This window comes from Hetaerina americana, unplaced genomic scaffold (assembly GCF_022747635.1).
Source record: "Hetaerina americana unplaced genomic scaffold, ioHetAmer1.1.p SCAF_2, whole genome shotgun sequence".
NCBI classification, from domain to species: domain Eukaryota; kingdom Metazoa; phylum Arthropoda; class Insecta; order Odonata; family Calopterygidae; genus Hetaerina; species Hetaerina americana.
Window position 1 is genome coordinate 51,377,518 of NW_027286763.1, and position 22,369 is coordinate 51,399,886.

The following is a 22,369-nucleotide window of genomic DNA, read 5'->3' on the forward strand; positions in this document are numbered from 1 at the left end:
CTCTCAAAACGAACTGACGAGACCAAATGCCCGTCGGCAAGCAAAGGGGGGGGGGCAGGTGGGGGAGGTTAAGGGGTTTTATTGAGGGGGAGGCTTCTCAAAAGAGAGAGTGAATTCGAATTGGGACGAAGGAAAAGGAGGCGAAAAAAATTGTTAGCCCATTTCAATTCCGAAAGTGCGCATTTCGCAGGGCTTTGCGCTGGCGCGAACTGGAGTCCTGGAGTTAACCGTTCCCTTCCTCGCCGGAAGCTTGAGTGCCGAGTGCACCTGCCTCCAAGACCACGAGCCAACAATGCAATGGCGTTCCCCTTTAGAAATGTGCGCGCGTCATTAAACGAGCCATCGTGTGGCCATTTAGTGAATCCAGACTTGGGTCTCATTGTTAGTCCATGACTATACAAATACATGCCGTAACATATCTATAAGTAAATGGGCCCAATGACGAAGCTAACGCCTTGCGACCCGAAAAATAATTTGCGAGGTCCAATTAACTTGGCGATAAATTGCTGTAAGGAAAATTTAATTAGGAACTCGGTAAAATAAATGTGTTGGCAACTACTATTTTCAGTAAGTAGTATGAACCTGAATATTTCCTTAGTTTTCTTTAAGTTTGTTACATAAAGGCATGACACCTTGTACATTATGGGGAGGGTGGGTTGGATAGTCAGAGGAGAGGGGGAGGGAGGGAAACGCATATACCACTCGTAAATTCTCGTTTTACGCATAGCAGACTCATCATATGCCGTTGTTAAAATTTCACACACTTTATTTAATTTTTGACGCAAAATTTGATGCAAATTATTTGATCTATTGTTTTTAACAAACGAAAACGGCCAAGCTCATAAACACACGTCCAACCTTTCGCGGCTGCCACAGACAAAGTCAACAATATACAGCTGAAAATTGTATCATGCTTAAGGGGCATGTATACCATCACAATAAAAATATTTGACAATCGGACTCTCCAATCCCGCGAAATTTAAAATTACCGTTTTTTCCTGAACACACCTCGTACAGTGAGTGAAATCTCAAAAGGGCTGTTCATTGAATATCTCAAATTGAAATGAAAATTGGAAGGCATAGTACTTAAAAAATGATTCACGAAATATCTAATTATGAAAAAACGTACTTACCGTATTTTCCCATCGATCACACGCGCGTTATCCACACAAAAATGTTCAGATGATCGAGAAAAATGACGATGCGCGTGATGTAATGATAATTGAAAAAATCCAATCATTTACAGACCTATGTACACAATAATTAATCGAATAATTTCGCAAAAAGAAATTAGTCTGGAAGCACGCCTTTCTAATTGCATTCTATTTTATACAGTTCTGAAACTGCTACTGTTATTTTATCTCATAAATCCATGAAAAAAGGTACAACATATAATTTCTAAACTTCATTTACCCTAGTACGTAGTATTTCACGTTTACATAGAGTACGTCATATCATTTGCACGCAAATATATGATAGGATAGGTAGATAGACACTTGAATCCAAGAAATTTGTCACCTAAATCACAATTAAATGAATTAAGTGCATTTATTATCTCTTCAGGCACATCACCGAATTCACTCTCCGAGATTAACTCTTCCTCATCTTCTAGCACTGGTGCTGATTTCCCAAAGCTTTTTCAAATCCATTTTTTACACAAGTCACTCTGCCGACTTTCTAGGATCCACCGGCTTATTTCTTCATAAGTCACCATTTTAATCCTCCCCGGTTCTGTGTTGTCTTTCATACCAGACATCATCAACTTTCCCAACTAGAACTTAGATTTAAAAGATATATTAATGGATACATCCTGGCAGCCTCGTGATTTCCTTTCGTGGGTTTGGTGACTTCTAGCTTAAACACCACTGTATATGATTTCCTTCTTCATGGGTAATTTTCTTGAGAAAATTCTAAATTACAAAAGTTTAACTCAATTAAGGTTTGAAACAATCACCATGTAGGCGGCACTTTCATAGAACTTGGAGGGTGTATAGAACAGCTGAGCACCAATATTAAAAAAGCGAAGTTACACGAACAAAACAAGAAAATTCTATTTCATTCATTCTCTCATTTTTTTAATATTTTATTTGCTGTAAGTTAATTTATAAAGCAAATAAAAGGGTGCACAAACCTAAGTCTCGTTTTGACTTACGAATCATAGCGAAAAAGCAATAAGGCAGCATATTGCGTTGGCTTGTAAATAATGTTTATTTTTTTATCCTTCTGTTGTTTGGAATTAACTTCAATCACCTGGCTCTAATCTTCTGTATACTTACCGTAGATATAGCCACTGGCAATTATGATTCCATGTATTCATTGGTTATTACCATCTTCAGTGGGAATGAATGAAATTGTTTGACTAAAAAACTTCATGTGATTTCATTGAATGACCTAATGTTATGGTGTTAAAGGTATTGTTATTGAAGATACACAGAAAACTCATTTTTTAGTATAAACACTAAATGGAAGAGCTTCAGTCAAAACTTACATGAACAACCAAACTAGAGTGATTCTTGGCATGCCAAGGTGAAAAACATTAATATGACAGCCATGCCTCTTTTATACAGAGTACAGGTCAAAATACACATATTTTTCATTTGAACGCAATTGAAAGGACTGGAAGAACTACACACAAAAAATTAATGCTGAAACAAGTTCAACTTTTTTAGTATTCCTCTAAAAGATACATATATAGACAGTCTCCATTTATTCACAACAAAAGTACAAATTAAGAATAACAAGGACAGCAGTCAGCACATTACAGAAGAAAACAAACTCTACTACCTTCCTGTTCATTTCAGGCAACTATCAGAAACCTGAAACCTATATTATTCAGTATAAGAAACACCAAGCACCCTCTAGCCCCAAAGGGCACTGCTTGCTGCACAAAATTTTGTTGGGAACACTCCAATGTACATCACTCGATATTGTTATATTTTATCACAAATCCATTTTCATACCATAAAATTTTTAACATCACTAATTATGGCACAGTTCCACACCATGTAGTGATCCTCAGAACTGGGAATGATAATAACTAAAGACGCAACATTAATTGCAGCTGTACAAACAAAATGTCTCGCACGTAACATCACTTAACAAAGGCTTCTGCAGGAATTTTACCCTGTTTATGAAGTTCCGTGAACACAAACAAGGCCCTCTGGAAGTCCCATCCAGTCTCTATTAAACACCTGTAAACGAAACAATTTAAAATAAGAATGAGTATGGCAAGTCAAATCTCACACTTGGTCAGAATAATGTCTATTTCCCTGCCCAAATATTGCATCAAAACTTAGGAAAGAAGCAATTTTGATGCCAATTAAAAAAATAATACTAAGTAATTCAATATTAAAATATAAGATGAGGGGCCAGAAGAACCATCACAGTCATTACGAGAACATCTTACATTAAGACAATTTAATTATGAAATGCAAAGGTTGATTCAAATTGTCACTCAATGGCAAAAATCATCATTATTCCAGTTTTAACCATCATCACCATTTGCACCAAATGCATTGAGATCTCATAAAGACTATTTTACAAATAGAAAAATATTGAAATACACAAATGTTTAGTATTTAACATTTAAAATGCAAGGTGACTATACGGAATTAACTTCCTCGGATAAAAAAGCTTCGTAGTGAGTTCATGTTACTTTTTCATTCTTAGACAGTTTTTCATGGAATTAACTTTGAACTGATTTATAGTCTTTCCATGGATAGATTTCGCGGCAAAGGTGCAGGCGAATAAATGGAAGTCACAAGCAGTTTTATTGGTAATGACCACTTCAGAAAGTGTAGTTAACAGACAAAAGAGAATACCAATGAAATGAAAAAAATTATACCACTGTTTTTGGCAATGGGCACCAGAAATATACACACTATTGATTCTCATTTTATTAACAAAATAAATTCTTAGGGAATTGTATTAAATTTAAACACATGAGAAATACCATGCCAGGGGGTGGACAATGGAAATAATTTTTTTCCTGCGCAACCGAAGGGTGATGTGCTTTAGCAACAGTATTTATTTATTATTATTAATTGTTCCTAAGAGGAATAATGCATTGGACACTCCTTATCAACACATGAGACGTCAAAAATGCTTGCCTCTGAAGAAGGTGGCTACTGAAAATAAGGGCAGGCTTCAATGAATTTACATAGCACACAGACCATCTGATAAACCATGACCAGCAATGAAGAAAGGGAAGAGAACAGGGAGTTGGAAGTTGTGAGGTTAGAATGGGGACTGTAAGCAAAATGTTCACACATTCAAACCCTTAACCCTTCAAAACACTCTTTGTGTGCATATTAGAATTATGCACAGGGTTTGAGTGACTCAAACCTAAGATATTGTATGATATTTTCAGGGTTATCACATGGAAAACAGGAACTTGTACAACTAGGGTAAAAACAACACCAATTGAATTAAATTCAATATTAAAGACACAAGGATGCATGCCACACACTATCAATCTGGCAAAAGTCATAAATAAGCCGAATATGTACAACAGTAGTTAACTTATAAGCAAGTTAGGACAAAGTTAAGACAATAAGAAAATTCAGTCACAAATACATATAATGGCTTGTGCCCCATTCTGAAAACTAAATTCTTTCATATTTTAGTAAGAAAAATAAAATGGTGCTTCATGGAAATTCCTATACATTTTAACACACGGAGTTCAAATATCTGATTTTTAAAATGGATTATTTTAAGTGGTGTTACTTTCACACTTGAGAAAAGGCTGAAATGGTCACATTTTCATACCAAATTTTGGCCAAAACCTAATCAGTTCATTCATTCTTATTTACATTATTAAATTTCATGCTCCTCAGGATATCAGTTTTTATAATGCTCACAAAACACCTATAACAAAAATGATGACATCATTTTGAGAATGGTCTAAACATGTAAAGGGGATCTCAAACGTATTACCGTAGGGATCCTGAGGTCAAATTCTTTTCATGAAAACAAATTTTCCTTCCACTAATAGCTTATCAAAGCAGACTGAAATAAAAACACTTTCCTATTATTTTAAATAGAAATCTTGTTACTTGAGCGGAAGTGTGCTTTTCAATTAATAAGTACTTTTAAACAGTCATTTTCAATCAATACTAATTTTATATTACAAAACGGCTATTTAGTCTTTAAATATTATATTACTCCCATTAAATCTAATGTACCTGTAACTTTAATTGAATCTTATCGAAGCCCATAAAATTATGCATTGTTATATGGAGACTAAATCTATCTATTCTAGGGATGACTCATTTCAAGGTACGCAAAAATTCATCCCCAGGCAAACGTTACATCAGGGTCCAAACTAAATAAATGAGGACATAATTTACAACCACTGAATGTGACCCATGAGATACTCACTTTCTTGACCAGTCTAGGCTCATTCCAGATTGCTGTGACATAGTCCGCATCATCTGCTCTTGCACCGCACCATCTGTCATTGGTGGTGCCGCCTGAGGTAATACACATGGGTCGGCTGTCATTGCCGGCACAGGTGGTGGCAGAGGAGCTGATTTAAAAGCTGCCTGAATTGTCAAAACAGAAAAATATTTAGAATTCAATGTACCTGCAGGTTAATAAAATGAAAATTCAATACTGAAGGCAACATTTATTCTAAGTAAGAGAAAAAATTCCTAATTGAAGAGGAATATAAATTCTCACTGTCAAGGAATCCATGCATATATTTTATGCAAGCAATGTTGATTGGATTGAAAATTCAGTGTGATAGATATGGAATGAGAATCAATACAAATAAAACATAGGTTATGAGGTTTTCCAAAAAGAAAAAGACAAAGTTAAACATTAAAATAGGAAGGCAAAAATTAGAGCAGGTGGAACAATTTATGCATCTCAGGAGTGTTTTGGACCAAAATGGTCTAAGTAGTAGACACACAAGGAGAAGAATTGCACAAGGCAAAGAGGCTTTTACAAGTAGGAGGGAGTTGATGACAGGGACATTGAGAAAGGCTGTTAAGAAAAGGCTCATCAAAAATTCGATATGGCGCATAGCAATTTACAGCACAGAAACCTGGTCACTGAAGCAAGATAATCAGCATAAATTGGACGCTTCTGAGATGCGGGAATGGAGAATGTGAAATGGATGGACAGGAAAACAAATGAGGAAGTGCAGGGTATGGTGTTGGAGGAGAGCGGATTACTGGGAGATATTATAAGGAGACAGGAAAAAATGGATACAAAGCATACTGAAAAGCAGTGGGATGTAGGATAGAATGAAGAGAGGAAGGAAGTATACGGAGAGAGACTATTGTAGCGTAGGACGTTGGACTGTGTTTTGTAATGAGAGACAATATATTTATTTGATAGTTGTGTCCATCCAAAACCTACCTTAACTGGTAGATTACCTATTACAAAAATTCTACATAACTTCTATATCCCTTCATTCCATCCTCAATGTCTTATCTTATCCTCTCTCTGCCTCTCTAACCACGCAGAAAATATACTGAAAAATGTCTAGGGATACAAAGATTGCTCTGATCAGGCTTATGGTAACCACGGAAAGTATAAAATCACGCACACACAAAATAATAATAGAACCAGTAACTCATTTAGCAGTTAGGCCTGAATTTATTGCATTGGACTTAAGATTTATACACCATTCCTTTGAGGCCTGTTATGATCATTTTGCCCAAGCAACTTTACTTAAAATAACTTACATTCTTGCCCTGACCAAAATCGATGAAACAGACAAGTACTTAGTATGCCATCAACACTATTTACTTTCTAGAAGATATCATTAAGGAATGGATGCAAGAAATACAATAGATATATAATTAAAGATATCACAGATATACAATTAAGACATCATGCCCGAACACAATGCTATTCTCTGATGACCAGGTTATTATACAAGACAGGAAGATAAATTACGAATGAAAGTGCACAAACTTCTCAACTCAATACCTCAACTGACATCTAATCTGAAAGCATTGACAAAGTAAACCAGCAATAACATTTTTAGGTAGCCAAAACATTGTCTAAAATATCATCAAAGAACATTATGCAGGGCAGATAGAAAATTTCCAATATTTACTGTAGTCCTACAGTGATTGGTCAACGAAACACTTCAGAAAAATGACCATTTTCTTTCAATTTTTCATTAACTGTATCTACATTCCATTTTATCTTCTTACATAATTCACTCAAAACAGCAACCCCATTGTTACTGCTAATCTCCACTAAATAATAGATTAAGTTTCATATTAAAAATGGCCAATTCTGATTAGTAATAATCAACATCAAGTTACTGATTTCCACAGAAGCAAATTAATTAGAAGAGTCATCAAATCTCCACTGTTCTGAAATGCCATATTTAACATATGAACGATATAACCACCAAAATGAACAACTGAGAATATGAATTGTAATAAAAAAATCTAAGAGGTAAATATGATGAATAAAGAAATATGTAACGTAATAGAAGCATTAGAAATAAACTTTTTTCATCACCAAAGAGCTTGTATAACAAGATATATGAAATAGATATATGATAGAACAGAAGAATTAATACCACAAACAATAATGATCAAAGCAACATGAAACAAATGAAGGGGATTAGCGGTGGCTATCGTACTGGCTTCCCACCCAGAAGGCCCGGGTTCAAATCCCGGTGGTGTTGCATATTTTTAGTGGTATCTCAATCCCTACTTGAGGTGCTTTGTGGAGGGCACTTTGAGTGAGTATGCTGTCCATCGGATGGGACGTTAAGCTGCGGACCCCTTGGTGCCTTTCGTAAAGAATAAGCTAATGCCAATGCTGGGTTTCTCTTTACCCTTTATCCTTTCCTGTCCATCCCTAATGGTGCAAATGACCTCAGCTTTTGGTCACCTCCCCTAAAAACTACTAACTAATGAAACTGGAAGAAACATGCCATGCCATATGCCTGCACAAGCATTTTGAGGAAAGTTATGGAATAAAATCCATAAGAAGAGTGTGGGGAGACCAAGGATACGATGAAGGCGAATGACACATTGATAAATTGAGCTTTGATGTGGATTGAGGTACCACATTAGAGGTTCTTCATTATCAATCAAAAAGGTAAAACAACCAGCGAATCACAGTGACAGACATCAACCCAAAGATTTATTTGGCCTAGGAGGTGTAGGTTACCTTATGCATAAAAGCATGAGCCCACATGCTTGAGCACATTCATTCATACCCTCAAGATGGCTATGGTTTTAGTCCAGTAAGTGAAATCCATACGTTTAGGGCAAGAAATCCAGTTCCCCCATCCCCTTCAGTTTCCCAGCAAGTTTTGGTACCCACACAATTACACAAATTGGGATTGCTGGACCATCCCCATGTGAAAATTCTTGACTTACAAGTCAGTAGCTGAATTTTTTACCATTCCCTCTACTCCACAATGCTAATTTACATAATACCAAGTGAAACCAAAAATTAATGCATCTCCTTGACATTTATAAACCTTCTAGGTAGATATTTGATTTCTTTAAAACATCTCTCTTACTCATACATAAGTTGTACTAAATATTGATTCAACTAATGAGAACTAGACACCACCCACCTTCTCCTGGTCTCTGGTAGCATTGGTGACGAACAATTGCTCATTTACAATGCAGAAACCAGCACCGGCAGGAACAATGACAAACACCCTGTTGAAGGCTCGTACTGGCTGTTTACTTGTTTTCGTCTCTCGGAAGAGGCCAGTCACCAAAATATAAATTAGTTGGGGCTAGAAAAAAAAGTTAACTATTAGAGAAAAATTACATGCTAAAAATCATCACTAATGTAAATGACAGGTAAACACTCACAGTAAAAATTGGGAGGTCTATAGCAAAGGATAGTGGGTCATGTTGTGTTTGAGGTAGTTGAGAGAGAAACGTCACGATTGCCAATTTCCCCTTGCGGAGTAACTTCTGCCTTCTGGCATAGTCAGGAACTTTTAAAAGATTGCGGCTTTCGACCAGGTAGTCATTTAACCTGTGAAGTAACCAAAGAAAATTCAAAGCATTGATAGTCTGTTCAAACAAATGTCCACAACAAGGACTCATCAGTTGAGACAATGGCAGGCAATTATAAAAATCCATAAATGAATACCTGTGGGATGTTGTGGCTCCCTGACCAGCTGGGTATGCAGCAGAAAGTGAAAACATCGCATCCTGATGGTATGCATCCAGAAGTGGCTGCCGGTTTTCTGCATCAAACAGACTGTAATACTGCTCAAGAAACTGCCTCACTATGGCCTGTCCTTCAGGTGCACATAGGAAACTACCCTTTGATGATGGCATTTTGATTTCATCAGCAACGTCAAAGCTGATTTGAGGTGGTAAATCCATTCCATCCTGATGTCAACAGTAAGATTTGGAGTGATTAATTGTATCATTAAATACCTGTACGGTTAAAGTAATTTCTGGACATGACATTGCACAGTGAGAATTCATAAGAGGACTTACCAATTTTATGAGCTTGGGGAACCGCTTTCTCACTTCACTGTATAAAATATAGAGCATTTCAAAATTAAATAATCAAGACCATTCACCACAAAATGTAAAGTTAAAAAAAGAAATAAAAATGCCACCGTAGCCAATGCCCACACTTGCCATGCAGCATTCAAACAGTTTGGATTGAGCACAAAAATGTCTCGCCGTGCATGTGAAGTGGCCTCAAATGAGGGGTTGGGAGTGAGACAGCACTTGAGTAGACTTCAACCTCCAGGGATAAAGTCATTTGCATTTTCTTGCAAGCATTTCATGGGAGTAAATCATGTAAATATGTTAAGATCCAAATGGGGGAGGAGCATAAGATTGCTCAGGATGACACAAAAAAAGTCAAAGCATCAATACCATGATTTTTTTTAAATGTGTACTCTTATTAATGTATGATCGATGCAGAAAAAAAGCGCATCTGGATTTGGAGCAGGTGCTTCAAAAGATGCAATTATGTTGGGTGATTCCAAGTCCTATCACCTCAACAGTATAATCTTTCAAAACTTTGTCGGAGACAAAAATCTGGCTAAATAGCTCGACCCTCGCATTGGCATGCCTGCTGGTGGCACTGGTCCCCCCTCCAATGAAGACAACAGCACAACACCGTCATAGGTCATGTACCAGCAGAGAGGAGCAACACATGTTAACTTTCAGGGGCCATTTCATGGCAACATCGTTGGAGTATGGCAAAAGAGAGTGGAGGGGGCATGACAAAATGAGGCACCGGTCATGGACAACGTCCAATAACAACAGCACCAAATAGTTTCCAATCCAACCTCAATATTCCATTCAGCATTGGTGAGCACCTTGGCTTAGAAAATACTAGACGAGAGCATGGTTTCATTAGAATTAACAACAGAGGCTGAGGTACAAGATGTAAGGCAACTTTTTTTCTTTTGCAGTGCCTGAGACTGACACATCATTGATGGAATGATGCTCAGACTTTTTTTTAAAACGCACCCAGTGACTTCCCTACCCTTTGATACTCGCAAGAAATGTAGACAAATTCATACATGGAGGTGAAAAAAATTCCATTAAAATCAGATTAATTAGTGGAGCACGGAAAGAAATTGAATGTGCATTAATTCCTCACTGTACGATGGCTGCATGGCATCTTAAGATGATAATTGCAAGCCATTGTATGAAATTCCTTCTTTCATACATTAGACTGAATTAATACAATCCATTAATCTAGGTGCAGTTAGTTAAACAGTCACCATACAAGTTCATCTCATATGGTGATGTCATTTTTTGATTGATGTACAATGTCTCACCAGTAAATTTTGACACTATGTTGCCCTACCTTACATAAAGAGATTGATCCTTAAACTTGGTACATAATGGGTTTCCTTGTAAAACTAATTCCACAATTGGAAGACCTTGCAAGGAGTTAAGCTGCGTCATTTCGTGAATCTATGAAAAAAGTAAAAGTATTATTAAGAGCAGAGGGCATGTACTGGTTACATAGAAAAATGCCTAATGTTAGATTGATGTGCATCATGCCTTGTAAATTACCTTATTTCTTCCCAGATGCAAAATCTTCAAGCTAGGTGTTTTCTTTGAGAGTGAGCTCAAATGATCAATTGTGTGTATTTTATTTTCCGACAGGTTCAATGCAACCAAATCAGGAATATTCTCAGATATAATATCCATTACTGCTATCATTAAGTTTGGACGGGAGAGAGCACAAAATGAATCTTGAACCAAATCTGTAAAGATAATAAAGATTATTGTACATCTTGAATACCACCATCAAATTTAGAAAAACTCAATAATTACACAGAATCCTTTATCATTGCAACTCCATAGACATTGAATTTGATGGACAAAATTAAATCAGAAACACAAATGAACTCATTACAGATATCTGATTACTGAAGCAGTTCATCTTCAGTCAGCACTCAGTACAGATCAAGGGTAAATGCTACTAAACATACCACCCTATTTGGCAAAAGTAGCTGACTTTGCAATTAATTTGGACACCTAGGGAAATAACACAATAATTACAAAGACTCCATCTCTTACCTGGGTCCAAGTGAAATCTTGTAAGGTCTAAAGCCCGAGTTTCTGAATTATAACGCTTTCCCATAACAACTGCTACCTTGGCCTTTAGGGCTGGATTCAAGTCAAATTTTGGTGTGCCAGGATGTACTCTTATTTGAATCTAACATGGAAAAACATAATAACTGATTACCCTCTCTCTCAACATAAAGGGTGGATATCAATGCTTAAAATTTAAATGGAATTACCTTAAAACCATCATTAAGAGTCATTTTTCTGTCAGCTAAAGCAAGCTTTTGGGCTGCTTCATGATCTTCCACATAGAACGAAGCTTCATTAGCTTGAGTGCGATACTGGAAAAAATTAAAAACTGAATAATAAGTCTCTAAGATAAAAAAAATGACAGGAATCTTAATGACAAATAAAGATTATCAAAATGATCACAGCTACATTTAGTTATGTAAAATCAGGGAAGTTACGAACATGCTGAAAGATATACAATCTTTCCAGATACACGTGTAACATCACTTTTATGAAAGTCAACAACAGATAATATACCTGACATTAATACAGAATCTTCATGTGAAGATTTGCACCAGTCTGGGAAAGTTGCAAATAATTTTATTTTTAAATTGATTAATTAAACAATAAATCATACCAAGTGAACATTTTGATGGGTACTGTACACAGCATATTTCTAATGACCTTTAATATTTTCAAATATTCCTGCTGGAATCATAATTTGTATTCATATTATCAAAAAATTCACCTAACATAAGTATGCATCAGTGAGGACTTACTACGTTTATGCTGATGAACCTCAAATGAAATCAGAAAGACAGATTGATTAGCAGCACTAGGTGAATTATTTTCATAGCTCATAAGTTTTAAAAGATTCCGGGAAATTTTAAGGAAAATATTTGAGAGCATACTCTAATTCTGTCCTATTTGTCACTTATGCACCCTCAAATGTGAAATTTTTTAATGAATTTTGATTTTAAACGGAAAAGTGTTATCATCGAGAACAGATGTGTGTGTGTGTTGAGATGATGCACTTATTTCATTCAAGTCCTAGTTTATTAAGTTTTCTGCGAAGGAACACATTACACTCTCAATTATTACTGAAATATTGTGTGGCATGATTAAGCTTGTAGTCAGCGTAAAAGGGCTTCGTATTTGTTTGCAATAAGCACAAAAAATTGTGCTAAGTCTATTGATTCAAAATAACATGATTCGTCATCAATGCTGTTCTCTTGCTTAGACACTGTTTTTCTTTTTAGCAACTGGTTACTTACATTGCCAATGAAACAATCAACATTATTTACCATTGAAAATGACCACAGCGGATTTATCTCAAGTTACTTCTTGCCCACAAATTTGTGCATAATTGGAGTGGGGGACCAAATCGCATGTATGGATATGATTCCACACTAAAATTTTCCTTGAACCTTTGATCATATGCACAAATCTTTCTACTCAAATCTAAAAGCAGTTTAAATCATATCTGAATTTCAAAATTTCGAATCACATACTTGCTAGTAACAGAAAGTAAAAAACTATTTTAACTTTTTAACAATTACTTCATTCTTACAAATTTTTTTGTTTCCAAGAACCAATGTTTTTTGGTCACATCATTTTGTAATACATAATTAGTTTATATTTTAATTCTCATGTTAATATCAGGGCATGACGATTTAACCAAGGTATTTTATGAATTACCATTTATTATCTGTAAATTAAAAAATTAAGGTCACTCAATCCCTGATGGTGTATTCGGACTTAGGGTTCCCAGAGTGCCCTTCTCAACCAATACAAGTCAAAGACTTTACTGCACGTTTTCCTTCTCACTCAATTTGCAGTTTAACTAACCAGTGATTTCACAAATAGCATATATACTGTATTAATTTTCACCAAACAATAATTAATACAACTCACATTTCATTTATGAATTTCAGCGCACAGACCAATTACCCTGACCTGAAATCAAATCCAAACCCCAATGATATCCAGGGGAGTATTTTAGTCAATTAAGCTACCATAACATCCTCTTACAGTGCGAATTTCGATGAGCATTTCAAAGTAACATTGGGTGACAATTCGCTGTACATACAATGGCACAAAATTATAATCATGAGATATTATTAGGTAATCTACCGGTTAAGGCAGGTTTTTGGATGGACATAATTACTAATTAAATAATTTGTGACCCCTAGCAAAACACAACATCCTACTTTACATCAGGTCCCTCTTCAGCTCTGTGTACTTTCTTCCTCCCTTCATCCCGTCAAACATCCCTATCCTGTTCCTTCCCTTTCCTCGTTTGCCTAACATTCTCCCCTCAATTACAGCCTTCAACATCCCGCTGCCGGTCAATACCCCCTTCAGCCACTTTTCCTGCCTCCATAGGATTTCTCCCAAAAAACCCCTCTCTTCGCCCACCATACCAAGTACTTCCTCGTTTGTTTTCTTCTCTGTCCATTTCACCTTCTCCATTCTTCTCCACACCCACATTTCAAAAGCCTCCAGTCTACGTCTATCCTCCTGCTTCAATGACCACGTTTCCGTGCCGTACATAGCTACGCTCCATATCAAAGTTTTTATGAGTCTTTTCTTAACATCCTTACTCAACGCCCCTGTCATCAACTCCCTCCTCCCCGTAAAAGCTTCTTTGCCTAGCACGATTCTTCTCCTTACATCTCTACCACTTTGACCGTGAAGGTCAAAAACACTTCCGAGATACGTAGACCGTTCTACCTGCTCTAGTTGTTGCCCTCCTATTGAAATGTTTAGCATAACCTTTTTCTTTCTGGAAAATTGCATATTCTTTGTTTCATTAATATTTATTCTCATCCCGTATCTTTCACACTGAATTTCCAATTCACTCAGCAATTCTTGCAACCCCTTGGCTGACTGACAAACTAAAGCTTGGTCATCAGCAAACCTAACTGATTTTACGAATTCCCCGCCTATTTTCATTCCTACCTCCAGCTCTTCCCATGCCACTTTAATCATTTCCTCTGCATACAGGTTGAACAGCAACGGTGATAATGGGTAACCCTGCCTTACACCTCTTCCTAACAATGCTCAACCGGACTCCCTGTTCCCCACTCGCACCTGAGCAGTCTGAGAGATATACAGGTTGCGGATTAGCCTCCTTTCCCTCCAATCTATTCCTATTTTCTGCAATATACTCATTAGTTTTTCCCAGTTCACTCTATCAAAAGCTTTTTCGAAATCTACGAAACAGGCAAATACCTCCTGGTTGTATTCTATATTCATCTCGATTAATAATCTCATTATTGCAATGGCATCACGCGTACCTCTCCCCTTCCTAAACCCAAACTGATCATCCCTTAAGTAATCATTTGCCCTACTCTCTATCCTTTTGTTTATGATCCTAAGAACTTTAGCTGCGTGGGATATCAAACTTATTGTCCTGTAGTCCTTACATGATGTAGCCTTCACCTTTTTCGGAATAGGAATTAACGCTGATCTCACAAAGTCTTCTGGCCAGACTCCTTCCTCGTAGATGCTACGAATCAGTCCATATGGACTCCACAGTCCACATTTTCCTAGACTTTTAGTAGTTCCGTGGGAATGTTATCCACCCCCACGGCCTAATTTAGTTTCATCTCCCTTAATGCCCTTTCTATCTCATTGTCTAGTATGCCTGGACCTAAGCTATCTTCCTCTACGTCATGTTCCTTTTCTACGTCTAACTTTGTTGGTCTAATATCTTTACTATACAATTCTTCTATATATTCCTTCCATCTCTCTTGGATCTTTCAAGTGTCAACTATTACCTTACCCGCCTTATCTCTAACTGCTATCGTTGATCTCCCTTTCTTAATTCCCGATAAAGATTTAACTTTGCTGTACAGCGCACCGATTTCCCCCTTCCTCTGCAGACTTTCCATATCCTTGCACTGCATCTTCCACCATGCTTCTTTTGCTTTATTTGTTCCCGCCTGAATTTATTGTTTAATTCTTTGTACTTCATTTTTCCTAATTCTGTATTTACATTCTTTCATTTTTGCCATTCATCCATCTTTGTAATCATCTCATCCGTGATCCATGGTTTCCTAGTCCTTTTAGCGTTAACCGTTCCAACAGTGTCTTTTGCAGCTTTAGACAACCCTTTCTTGGAACTTTCCCATTTTTCCTCGATAGTACTTAGTTCTTTACTATCCTTCATGATTTCCTCTACCGCCTGTTTGTATTCCTTCCTTTTAAAACCATATAATGCTTCTACATTCCATTTTCTAACTCGCCGCCCCTGCCTTATCTTTTTGAAACGGACTCTACATTTCATAACAACTAAATTGTGGTCAGAGTCCGCATCCGCTCCCGGGAAGCTGTGCGAATTTATCTCACTGTTCCTAAACCTGTGTCTAACCAGGATATAATCTAGCTGATACATTTCTAAGTCATCTGGCATTTTCCATGTATACCTGCGTCTTTTATGGTGTCTAAACCAAGTGTTGGTGATAACTAACCCCTGTGTTCTGCAGAACTTAACTGCTTTCTCCCCGCGGTCATTCCTCGTGCCTAAACCGTAGTCCCCGACCTCGTCACCATCTCTTCCTTCGCCTACCGTCCCATTCCAATCCCCCATCACTATCAAATGTTTCCCTGCAGGAACACACGCGATTATGTCCTCTAACTGATCGTACATCCTATCGACCTCTTCTTCCTTATGGTTGCTTGGTGGCATGTATACCTGAATAATAACCAAGTTCGTCGGTTCTGCTTTTATCTCTACTAGTAGTATTCTATCCGTTACCTGCTCTATGTTCACTACGCTTCTGCCTACCAATCATGAGATAGTATCATAAAAATATAGCTTTATTTTTATTTGTTCGTACAACAGCAGGTGACTGTACTGAAGCAACTATTGCGGAACTTCTTGCAGTTCTATGAATTTCATTCTATTATTATTATAATTACTGTAAAAATGAACATTCTCGTGATTAACCTATCTGCTTCGAAGAAAGAGGGATATCAGTTGATTCGAGAATATAGTAATTCTTTTCACTTTAAATACCTGTAAGTGGCATTCTCAAACACAACAACTTGAAGTATTACCAGGGGCATCATACCAGTCTTATGCAGCAGGTGCTCGCAGCAACAAAAAGTTCCAATAATTACATTTATTTTAATTGAAAATGGAAATGCGCCGGTTTAACAACATCAATGATGGTGAACTGGCACTGTACACATGAATCTCCTATCTCAGTGACTTGAATTCTATTACTAACTTAAAAAAATTGTAACTTTTGCATCCTCAGCCACTGTGAATTTTACTTTAAACAAAACATATCAAGCACCATCTACGATAAAAGAATTGTTTAAGGAACTAAGAAGTTTTCTAGTGTAGGTGACTTTCCCTACGAGTTACAATTTGTAGGACAAACCCCAACCCCAAAACGCAATTATATGAAGTGATACTAGAAAATGTACTCATTACATTGCATAAAACCTCATATGAAAGTAATCCCAAAGGAAAGTGTTGGTCCCATTATTAACAAGATAAAAAATTTGCTTTCACTAACTATAAGCTTACAACATGAACATGATGACAAAAACTTACCGCTATAGGAATGAAGAGTGTCGGAGATATGTGGCTAAACAGCAACCTCAAGATGTAATCCTTTTCATACTTGGCCCCATAAGGTATCTGAAATAGTTAACCTTTAAATAAGCTGCAACAACATAATATAAACAAAACAAATGTCTTTGAAATGCTTAAAATTTTAACTCCTGCAGTAATTAATTACTAATTACCTAATAAAGTAACAAAAGGTATTAGATATTTTACTAACGTTGCACACATTGAATAGAATTTTTTTCTCAACTCTAGAACATTTTTCATCTCAATTATTTCATTTATCATTTTTACTCACTGTAATTTTGAACCAACTCGCTGTTTCCGACAATTTGACTCGGTTGAGAGGCGCGGGTGAATTTCTGCCTTGTCTTTTACGACCTCTTCCTCTTCTCGAAATTGAGGCAACGCTGAATCAAAAGAGAATACCATACAAGCACACTATTAGAAAAAAGCCATTTAAATTGTCAATGAGTTAACGAACAAGCAAAATTACTATCTTACAATCTGTTGGCATTGCGTCCGCCGACTCCAGATGTACCTGCCATATCGACATCATCATCAAGTCGGGCATGTATAGGCACACGTCGGTATGGATGCCCTTCACGTTTTGAAATTCTGTTGCTGTTTGATTGAAAAGACACCCTTCTCCTGTTTTCACCTCTATCATCATGTTCTGAAAAATAGAAAAGCTAATGAAATTAACAGCTCAAGTCAATAAAATTATAGGCCCTCTCCGATAGTAAAATCTAAGTGATATAATATTGCTCGACGAGACTGCTTCAATATGCACTATCTCAAATGTAATCACTCGTTTGCACAGTTAATTATTTAACACAGAAAGTTTGAAACCGTACAACTACAATATGATTTCTCTAAGAAGCAAGGCACGGGTACACTGAAGGACCGTAATGGTTAGCCAAGGCACATTCTTGCACACGAATTATCCAATTTCCCTTGAGGTTACATCGACAGAAAACACTTAACGTACCATAATAATGCTTCCCATTCCTAGGGAAACCTCCATCAATCATTCGTTTATGCATATTAAACGCCAGTTTGCTTGAAAACAGAACAATATCCGTCTTATTTTTAAGATGGCGTAACAACCGTGACTAAGGAAGTGACGTCATTGTTGTGACCCGCTTCTAAATAACAACTGCCGTTATAAGCTTGGACGTTTAGTCGCTAGATGTCAATGCTATGTTGTGGCTTTGATGGAACGCGCGACATATCTATCCATTCCCAGGCTAATGGAAAGCGGGCCAGATTGGTCGGTTTTCGGGTTATTAACTCTTCATTAATCCATGGATTATTTAGTCTTCCGTGGGAATGTACAGAAAATAATTTCATAAAATCGATCTTCTAATGCGCGGGTATCAGGCACTCCAGAGTATGTTCTATGTTTCTTTTCGCAAATGTGTTTAACTAATAAAATAAATATTCGTGCAACATCAACGTGTAGGCTGGTGCCTTGTACGAAGTTCTTTAATAGAATGTATAAAATTTCATTTGGAACCACTGGATGCCCATTCCAGTATATTTGGGAAGACTGTCTAGGCTCTTTTGGGCTGGATTGGACGAAGGCAACTCCGTGTAAGATGTCTATGACACTTTACACGAAGTTGCTTGTTCTTTATCTTTTTAAGGATGTCATCTACAGCCTGAATTTTAAAGTCACTAATAAAAATAACTAGTTGATATTCACGATTTTGTTGCCGATGGTTGATGCCCTTAGTTTACGTTCAAGTTCAGACACAAAATGTGAAATAAAGGTTAAAATTCATAAAATTTCAGAATTCGTTCAGCAGATTTATCGTGACAAAACTGGCTTGAATTTCCACTATTAAATAAGAAATAACTTTCAACATTTTTATTTCTCCAAGCAATTATTTTAATGTGATACACAAACGCAAATACTATGGGTTGACATTGCGAATTCATCATAGATCTTGTAAGTACTAATGAGTAGCCATATTTGTGGTGTGAAAAAAGTTCTGCAACGCTACTAACTGAGCATTTGCAATTGATATTCTTTGATTAGAATTCATTTAAAGCATTAATTAGTTAGCTAGTGTGTAAAGGCATCATATTTCGTTTAAATATAAAATTAGGAATGAGTAGAATCCGAATGTTATTGAAACTGAATCCGAATCCTGTTTTGACATCGAATATAGAACCAATCGCTTTTACATTTCATTTAAAATATTCATTCTTTGTTGGATCTGAGAGAAATTTACCTGTTGACACTTATGTAACGTTATGAGATACTTCCGTTTACATGGATGCGCTCTTGTAACCTGCTTACACTCAGTTGCAAGTGTTGTTTGAGCAGTATTGGAAGAAGTATGACCTCTCCCTTCTCACATTAATAATACGATATGTATTTTATGCTTTCCAGACCTGAGGAATTCCATAAAGAATCACAACCACATGCTTTCCATATTTTATGTACCGTAAATAGGGCTCGTGAGCAGGGGATTTGAACTTAAACATGAATCCCCATAACTGAATCAAGCAGAGTGGAATACCGGTGAACTCACAGCCTGTCGTAACGTTAATTAATTAATTATTGAATCGAAAACTTCTTATGCGTGGTCCGCTTCTCCGGATTTTATAGATGGGGAGTGATTTGGTGAGAGCTGTGTGATGTAACGTGATGTCCCGTTACGCGGCTGGTTATTATTGTTGTGCATCTAATTGACATTAACATGGGTTCGCTTAAAATGTTTTATTTTCAAACTATACTCCATCTTCAAGGGTGTTAACTTGTATAAGCGGTGTTTAGTCCCTCCAACCTTCCACTTTTCCTTCAAATGTTTGGTCAGAAAAGCGCTAACTCTTATTATAAAGGTAATTCAGCTCATCATTCTTAAAGACGTTGACGGTAGCAACACCCGTGTCAATCATATCAACAAATACTAGAAATCAACAGGTTTCCCCGCCTGTTATCATTGTTTTGTGTGTGTGTATATACGAGGGTCATCCGGAAAGTAGTACCCGTTCGTGCCGCATGAAGTGCTGACGACGCGAGTAGCCGCTGGACGAGGTCAGATAGCTTCAATGGCTAGTCTGCCTTCTCTGAGCCAAGTTGCGTGACGCTAGCATTGCCTGTGTTGTTTCTGTGATTGTTTACAATGTTTAAAAAAATTGAGAACGCCGCCAGTTGTGAAGTGAGGGCAGTGATTAAATTCCTCAATGCAAGAAACGTTCGCCCATGTGATATTCATCGCCAATTAAAGGAGGTGTATGGAGACAATGTAATGGACGAGTCGTCTGTTCGGCGGTGGTGTCGCAACTTCAACATGGGGAGGGGGAACACACACGACGATGAGCGTTCGGAGAGACCGTCTGTCATTACAGACCAACTGGTGAGCTCAGTTGACGAATTCGTGAGGAACGATCGGCGCGTCACAATTGATGACATCTGTGAGCATTTTCCCAATGTTTCTCGAACAATTGTTCATGAAATTGTTAAACACCATCTGCATTATGCAAAAATTTGTGCAAGATGGGTCCCTCGCGTATCTCAATGAGCTGGCGGCGAAGGACTATGCAGCAGGAATACAGAAACTTGTCACACGTTATGACAAATGCCTTAATTTGCTTGGAGATTATGTTGAGAAGTAGTTTAAAGTATCCTCTTTCAAATAAAATTTTTTATGTTTGTTAATATTTACTTTTGTCTTTTTATTTCACGAACGGGTACTACTTTCCGGATGACCCTCGTACATATGTATATACTCATTTACATAGAAATAGATAAAAGGAAAAGGGATAGGAACACACATAAAGGACAAACACAGGAGAAGTGGGGAAGGCGGAATCGAGGAAATCACGAGTGTAAAAATATTTCCTAGACCGGGACTCGGACTCCGGATCTTTACACTTCGTTGATTTGTGAGGAGTAACAGAAAGAATTGAACAGTGCATGAGAAAACCTTGTCCTGAGGGCATTAATACCCTCATACCAGAATTTGAAAATTGATTGAAGTTATGCTAAAAATTTTGCAAATAGGTTCTTGTCATCACAGAATCGAGTAGCCAAGCCTCATATGAATAACCGAAGGAAAGAAATGAGCTAAGTAAGTCACACTATGCACAAATTAAACGATTTAATTGACGCATTAATGATATAGGGGTGAGTAAGACCGAGCCTTGCTGTTTATGGTTTCTTTAGAAGACTAAATTCTCAAAATACCATGATGTCCGTCGTTCCCCCGCTTCCAAGAATAAGGTTTGGACAATTTAATCTTAATATCCTCGGGTCCTAAATGTTCAAAGCTGCAATACCTTCCGCCTAATGATAGATACAGTAGGACGTTTTGTAGCTACAATCCCAAAACGGACGATGTTGTTTTATTTTATGGGCCAGACGAAAAGTTCAAAAGCATGCATTTGCCAAGAGGATCGCCTTTACTGTCGACTTGTTGGAAGAATGAAGCGGAAAGCGTTCCAGAAAAAAACCGGTATTCATGTAGCCCAAGAGCCGTGTCTCTTTTATTCCGACAGTGGCAACGCTACTTACAGATTGTCGCATTCGCAGCAATTAAAGCTGAGAGCCACGCCATTCCGTTTGTCTTCGCACTTTCTGTCCCCCTTCAAAGTGCGCAAAACCATTCTGGACCCATTATGTGAATTCCTGCGCGTTGGAAAGTGTTGCGAAGTGCATTAAATCGCGAAGCGAAGGGTGAAGTTTTGGCGACCATTAAAATTAACGAAGTTTTGGAGAAATAATATTTTGGAAGACTCCTGAATCATCTCATAGTTTCTTCCATTCAGTGCCCATCCCCATAAATATACCCACTCAGTCTACGGAGAACCTGGGATTTTCTTCGGAGAGTAAATTTTCCGAAACTTCTCTCAGTTTAGACAAGATACGTATATCCCACGGTGTCTGCCACATGTGCAAATCGGTGCTGTTGTACGCGGCTGAGTCTCCATGACAATGTCGCCATCCTATTGTCTTTGTCAGCGTATTTTTGTTTGGGAAAAATCGGGGTCATCGAAGAAAATAAAAAGCCAAACAAAAGCTAAGTCATCAGGAACTTTAAATGTTATCCATTCACGAAACTCCAAAGAAAATAACAGACTTTCGTTGAAAAACCTCACGTGCAGGAGCATGATACCAATTAATTATCTCAAACCGTTTATGAATACAGAGAACAATGAGTTTACCAAAGAAATGCTATCCTAAAGCTCCTCGAGTTGAAACACGGGAAATATAAAATAACAATTCGGAAGGAACTTCAGCTAAATTTCGGTGAGGTAGCATAAAAAA

The 22,369-nt window shown here is 37.3% G+C and overlaps 1 protein-coding gene across 1 annotated transcript; it reads right to left on the minus strand.

The window, feature by feature from the left end:
* Positions 1-2,639: 2,639 nt before the first annotated feature.
* Positions 2,640-18,196, minus strand: LOC139687926 (nuclear RNA export factor 1-like). Its single transcript, XM_071585275.1, has 14 exons — positions 18,080-18,196; positions 17,593-17,764; positions 17,387-17,498; positions 17,074-17,160; positions 11,732-11,836; positions 11,508-11,646; positions 10,998-11,191; positions 10,786-10,895; positions 9,450-9,486; positions 9,094-9,338; positions 8,808-8,976; positions 8,561-8,728; positions 5,380-5,543; positions 2,640-3,191 (listed from the first exon to the last, which is right to left on the minus strand). The coding sequence occupies exons 1-14, from the start codon at positions 18,132-18,134 to the stop codon at positions 3,092-3,094; spliced, it is 1,857 nt and encodes a 618-aa protein (XP_071441376.1). The 5' UTR covers positions 18,135-18,196; the 3' UTR covers positions 2,640-3,091.
* Between the last annotated feature and the right edge of the window lie 4,173 nt (positions 18,197-22,369).

Bases quoted from the DNA above. Each gene is read 5' to 3' on its own strand.
- LOC139687926 (XM_071585275.1), bottom strand. From the start codon at position 18,134: ATGCATAAACGAATGATTGATGGAGGTTTCCCTAGGAATGGGAAGCAT. The intron at 11,192-11,507 runs GTAAGAGATGGA...TTATCTTTACAG, and splicing joins AAGATTTCACTTGGACCCAG to ATTTGGTTCAAGATTCATTT. The intron at 10,896-10,997 runs GTAATTTACAAG...CTTTTTTCATAG, and splicing joins TGCATCTGGGAAGAAATAAG to ATTCACGAAATGACGCAGCT.